Source organism: Chenopodium album, chromosome 15, assembly GCF_948465745.1.
Source record: "Chenopodium album chromosome 15, dcCheAlbu1.1, whole genome shotgun sequence".
Lineage (NCBI taxonomy): Eukaryota > Viridiplantae > Streptophyta > Magnoliopsida > Caryophyllales > Amaranthaceae > Chenopodium > Chenopodium album.
The window spans coordinates 18,635,468-18,641,581 of NC_137848.1; the positions used below are offsets into that span (position 1 = coordinate 18,635,468).

The 6,114-nt window shown below is 37.6% G+C and overlaps 1 protein-coding gene across 1 annotated transcript; it reads left to right on the forward strand.

Annotated features, from left to right (window-relative positions):
• Nucleotides 1–2,039, forward strand: LOC145582037 (uncharacterized). The gene is made up of 2 exons (XM_081639074.1): nucleotides 1–252; nucleotides 922–2,039. The coding sequence occupies exons 1-2, from the start codon at nucleotides 228–230 to the stop codon at nucleotides 1,977–1,979; spliced, it is 1,083 nt and encodes a 360-aa protein (XP_081495200.1). The 5' UTR covers nucleotides 1–227; the 3' UTR covers nucleotides 1,980–2,039.
• The last annotated feature ends 4,075 nt before the right edge of the window (nucleotides 2,040–6,114 follow it).

Here is a 6,114-nt window from a genome sequence, read left to right on the forward strand (position 1 = left end):
AAAATAAATAAAATTTAATCCAAGTTTAAGGATCTTGTGGGTATGAGTTGGCATTTAATTAATGAAGGAGTAAGTTTAGGGGACCTTCTATCATTTTAGGTGTGAAAAAAAAATAATGATAATATACGAGTAGTATAGTACTGGTTACCAAACAAACCCACACATCATCTTCAAACTCAATTACTCCATAGGAATTTGGTGAATGTTCGGAGCAGAAGAGAGTGAAGATGGCGAAACTCACATCTGCTCAAGGTACGCCTATCGATCTTGACTTCTTAGAAATTAATCTCGATTTAGTTATATGATCAAACCCTGCTATGTTATTGCGAAAAAAAAATTTAGGGCTTTTTGTAATTTGTGCTTATTTTGGTTGATTTTGGTTCAAATATGCTTGATTATGCTGTTTTGTGGTATTGTATGTAATTGTGATTGGTAAAGATTGAATTTTTGTGGGTTAAGTTTTCTAACGATTTTACGGGTAGGTTAGGGTTTAGTTATGCTCTGTTTTTTTAAACTTTAAATTGCAATAAATCAACGGCCACATCTAGCTAGTTGTTGATGAATCAAGTGAATGAATGATGATGATCAAAGTTTTGTTTGCTACTGTATATGCTTATTAAATTATTCTTTAAGGTTTGTAATAAGATAAGAATAGATCATGCATGATATGATCCACCACTATTATTTCAATAATGCTAATTACATATGTCTTGCTACTGTGTATGCTAAAGCAGAGGCTACTTTTTTTTGTTATACATTAAAATAATTGAAAAATCAGCTATTTAGTTCCCTTGGTTTGTGGATGAGCTATAATCAACTATCAAAAATTAGAGTTGCAATAAATTAAAAATTTATCCATTGACTTTGTTCAATTTATTGCTTGCTTGGGTTGTTAATTTTGGTGTTGTTTACTATTGTCAGAAATGGATCTAAAACCATGTTTGGTTATACATCATGGTGGTGAATGGCAAATTTCTTCTGATGCATTCTATGTAGGTGGGAATATAAATGTTTTTGATAACCTTCCCGATAATATAGATGGGCATTATGTGAAAGGATTAGTAGAGGGGTTAGGTTATAATGACATTGTGAAGCTCCACTTTTTGGACCCGAGGAAAGATTTGAATAGTGGCATTAGGTACTTAAGCTTTGAAAGTAGTCTTTGTGATCCTTTCTTGTCTCTTCTCCTTGAATACAAACTGATTCACATTTACACTGAACATGACCCACCACCCACACCATTGTTCAATCATGGGAGAAGGGGACAGTTTATGAGCTTATTAACAGATAACAATGTTTCTGAGGTTAATGATGAATCTATCCTAACTCCTAAGGCAACACAATCTTTTACAGTTGATGAAAAAGTCTCTCAACCAACCCAAATTCCTAGGGCAACTCAAACTGACATAGACTATGATACAGAGGGAACAGACGAGGATGATGAAGAGTTTGTGAAGGCTAGGGATGAAATTGCAATGGATAAAAATAATGAACATTCATATGAAGAGGAATTGGATATGCTTAGGAAGGTAGCTGCATCAAAGGGTCTTGGTAAGATAGGAACGGATTTTGAGGAGTTTAGTGACATTGAGAGCCCTAATGAGTTAGAGGATGATGATGATTGTGGTTACTTAGTTGCACCCCCCAATAACCAGGTCAAGAAGGTGAGAAAAGCTAAGGATGATGAGTGCATAGAAGACTTCTTTCCTGGTCAACAGTTTGACAACCCCGCTGCCTTCAAACAAGCAATCAGAAATCATTCCATAAAGCTAGGCAGAAACATACCTTTTAAAAAAAATGACAAACAAAGGGTAGGGGAAGAATGTGAGCACAAAGATAAGGGGTGCCCTTGGAGAATATGGGCTTCTTGGGATAGGAATAAAACCCATTTCACAGTCAAGTCCCATGTCAGTCAGCATAAGTGTGGTAGATCTCCAAGAGTGAAAAAGATGTCAGCAAGATGGATTGGTGAGACCTAACAAAATCAGTTTAAAGTCAACCCTTATATGAGGCTTCATGACATAATGGAGCTAATATGGTTAGACTGGGGTATTAGAGTGAGCAAGTACATGGCTTTCAGAGCTAGAAAGAGGGGCCAGTCCATTATTATTGGGGAGTACAAGGAACAATATGAATTACTTCCCAGGTATGCAGAGGAGATACTTAAGAGCAATCGAGCCAACACTGTGAAGCTGAAATTGAATGGGAATGTCTTTGACAGGATTTACATATGCTTTGAGGCATTAAGGAAAGGCTTTCTGGCTGGGTGCAGGCCTTTCATTTCCCTAGATGGATGTTTTCTTAAGGGACCTTATGGTGGGCAGTTGTTAGTGGCAGTTGGTAGGGACGGAAATAATCAAATGTTCCCTATTGCCTGGGCTATTGTAGATGTTGAAAAGACTAAAACTTGGAGTTGGTTCTTAAATCTTTTGGCTGCTGACCTAGGGACTTCTGAAGGTGCTGGGTACATCTTCATGTCAGATCAACAAAAAGGGTTACTTGCAGCTGTTGCAGAGGTGTTTCCACAAGCGGAAACAAGGGTATGTGCAAGACATGTTTATTGCAATTTTAGGAGTGTGTTTGGGGGTGGCTTAGAGTTAAGGAAACAATTTTGGTTCATAGCAAAGAGCACAACTGAAAATGGTTTTCTTGAACAAATTGATGCTATGAGAAAGCTTTCTGATGATGCAGCTACTGATTTGTTAAATAGGAACTACAAGAAATGGTGTAGGGCTTTCTACACACCTATGTCTTCATGTGATAGTGTGGATAATAATATGAGCGAGGTCTTCAATGCTTATATACTCAAGGTGAGACACAAGCCAATCATAACCATGTTAGAAGACATAAGAGAGGGTCTTATGGAGAGGTTACACACTAAGAGAGACATGCTCAAGGATGATGGACAACCACTTTGTCCTAGAATTCAGCAACAATTAGAAAAGAATAAGGTGTGGGCTAGAGGTTGGAATGCCTTTTGGGATGGGGATTTAGCTATGGAGTCAGGGATGGGTCATCGCAATGCAAGTATGTGGTGAACTTGGCACAAAGAACTTGCACTTGCTATGCTTGGCAAGTAAGTGGCATTCCATGTAAACATGCCATAGTTGCCATTTGGAAGAAGGTTGATGAACCCGAAGAGTATGTAAGTGAATATTTCAGAAAATCAACTTATGGAAATGCGTACCAGTTTTTGCTTGAACCCCTAAATGGCCCACAAGAGTGGCCTACTTCACTGAACACAGTCATCCCCCCTCCACTGAAAAAAGTCAATCACAGACCTAAGACAAAGAGAAAACCAAGTGTTGGGGAAGTGACTGAAAAAGGGAAACTGAAGAAATCAGGTGTTGCAATGACTTGCAGTTTGTGTAGAGTTCAAGGGCACAATAAAACAACCTGCAAGAATGCCCCCAGGGAATCAAATGACAATGCTGGTGGATCTGCTCATCATCAGAACAAAAAACAACCAAGGTCAACTCTCAACACAGTCCCTATGCATAACAGAGGAGTGGGAATTTACACCTACCCCAATGGATTCCAAATATTTGCTAATGTGAGTGCCAACTAACCTATTTATTTATTCCCATTACATCATCTTTTTTATATCTACACTTTTAACTCTATTTATAAATCTGTGCATACAACCAAGCAATCAACAAAGACAAGCATCATTTTATTCTGATAATGAAGGTGAACAGACCATATATGCTTTCTCCCAAGAGTATCCCCTTTCACAATCACAGTCAGAGAATGCATCTCAACCACAACAGACAATCTCAAGTCAAGCATTGCAAGGATTAGCAAAGGAAAAACAACAACATCTAACAAATAAGAAATCCTAAGGTAAATCCACAACTTTATTTAATTAGTTATCATTTCATTACATACTTGCTGATTTTAATTTTTTTCTTGTTGGTTTTACTTTCACTACATATGATTACATTACTTGCCTACTTTCTTAAACAAATACCAACACCAAACTACTGCTATTACAATAACTACACCCCAAAATTCATACTTATAGCCACCTGAACCCTTGTCTCTTTTCAGTTTCTAATTTTGATCAACTCCTAATTACCTTAATTACTAATTTTACTGCAGGTATCTTGGCAGGAGCTTCCTTCTTCACTGCAGCAGTTGTTGTGGTTTTTGTTTTCCCTTTTGGAAGAATTTTCGCTTACTGTTTTGATGGTGTTAATGGCTACCAGCAACAATATATATATAGTCACTTTTGTGTGTAACGATAGTTTTTTTTAGCTATTTTGGAATTTGGATATTTTTGCTGTTACAATCCTTCAGAATTAAATGCAGAGCCCCTGAACCTAAAATTAAACTACCATTTTTTTTTTTTTTTTGCAATTGAAAATGTCCATGTAAGCATACAGGAGGTCCCTAATCTTTTGGAAAAAAAGAAGTGCAGTCCCTAAACTAATGTTGACTCAACATGTGAAGTCCCTGAACTTTTGCTTAGTTGGCAAAAACATCCCTCAACTTTGCTGACTCAGATTTTTCTCCACCAGAAACGGTGATCCAAGGGTGGCAGAGGGACTAATTTGCCTCATTTTAAAGATGAGGGACCAAATGTGCAACTAATGGTATAGTTTAGGGACCGTATTTTAGCTTATCTCATCAATCCCTAGATATAAAGCCAAAAAAAGTAACAATTTTTTGGGCGGGAAGATTTTTTATAAGATGATGCCACGTGTACTTTAGGGATAACTACGGGTATTTATTTAGTATATTAGTATAGTATATAAGTATAGATTTCTCCCTTTTTTAGCTTCCACATAGAGTTATAGAATTTTATGAGTTTTTTTATTTTTTTTTATTTTTTTTTATTTTTTTTATTTTTAAGTGCATAGTGTAGGAGATTTACGCGATGGGACTCAGGGCCTCTCTCTACAATTATTTTGGATTCTTTGATAATTCAATATTTTGAGAGTCGTCACCGTGATTTAAAGGAACAAATAAATTTCCAATAATGACCCAATTGGATAAGGCATTGGTCTTTGAATCCATGAGACTGAGATTAAAAAAAAAAGGAAAAAGAAAAAAAAAAAGAGAGAGAGAGGTTTATGTCGATTGTTTGATGTATTTTTCTTAGTCATAGGATTTTTCACATTCCAAAAGTAGAGGCATGCAATTGAAAGTAGGTTTTGATTAGGACGAGAATCAAGTCTAGAATGAGAACTAAGAAGTAAGAATCTATTTCTCTCCCGAAAGTAAAGTAATTAGGCATTTAAGTAAACGTAAAATATTGGGTGCGGGCACCCGCACCCAACAGTTTGTGCGGCATACATACTCATTCCTCCTTTCTCCGTATTCTTCTCTCTGAAAATCAGAAAAGTTGGGTGCCCTTTTTGTCTCCTCTTTCAAACCTCCAATTCTAGGGTTTCAATTTTAGATGTGAAGAAACGATTTGTGATTTGGTGGTGCGATTTCTGATTGAATCTACAAATTTGCAATTTGGTGGGTGGATTGCGATTTGTTGGTGCGATTTGCGACCTGCAATTGTGAAGAACTCCACCCCTTCGACGCCGCTACAAATTTGTGATTTGGTGGTGCGATTTCTGATTGAATCTACGAATTTGCAATTTGGTGGGTGCTATTGCGATTTGGTGGTGCAATTTGCGACCTGCAATTGCGAAGAACTCCACCCCTTCGACGTTGCTACAAATTTGCGATTTGGTTGGTGATGTTGAGGGCTGTGAGTCGTTCGAGTTGGTGGTTGCTATTGTTGTTTGGGGCTAGTGTGAATTTGGAGGTGGTTGGTGACTGCTATAGTTGTTTAGGGGTGGTGTGAATTTGAGGGTGGTGTGAATTTGCAATTTCTACTGTTGTTTGTGTTCAAGCGGTTGTTGTGGCGTGAGTGGTGGTGGTGGAGAGGGAAATGTGGCAGATGAGAGGCAGCGAGTAGTGGCGAAGTAGGTGGTGGGGGCGGTGAAGATCATGATGGAATGAGCTGAGCATTTCGTGTTTGGTGTCTGATTTTGAGCATTTTGGGTTGGCTGATACACTTGAAAGAGAGAGAAAGAAAGAGAGGAAGAGGGGAAAAGAGGAGAGAGAAGAAATTAAAATAATTATATTAGCCAACAATTAACACATATCAGCCAT

Coding starts and splice junctions, on each gene's coding strand:
- LOC145582037 (XM_081639074.1), top strand. CDS start 228: ATGGCGAAACTCACATCTGCTCAAG. Junction 253..921: donor GAAACTCACATCTGCTCAAG/GTACGCCTATCG, acceptor TACTATTGTCAG/AAATGGATCTAAAACCATGT.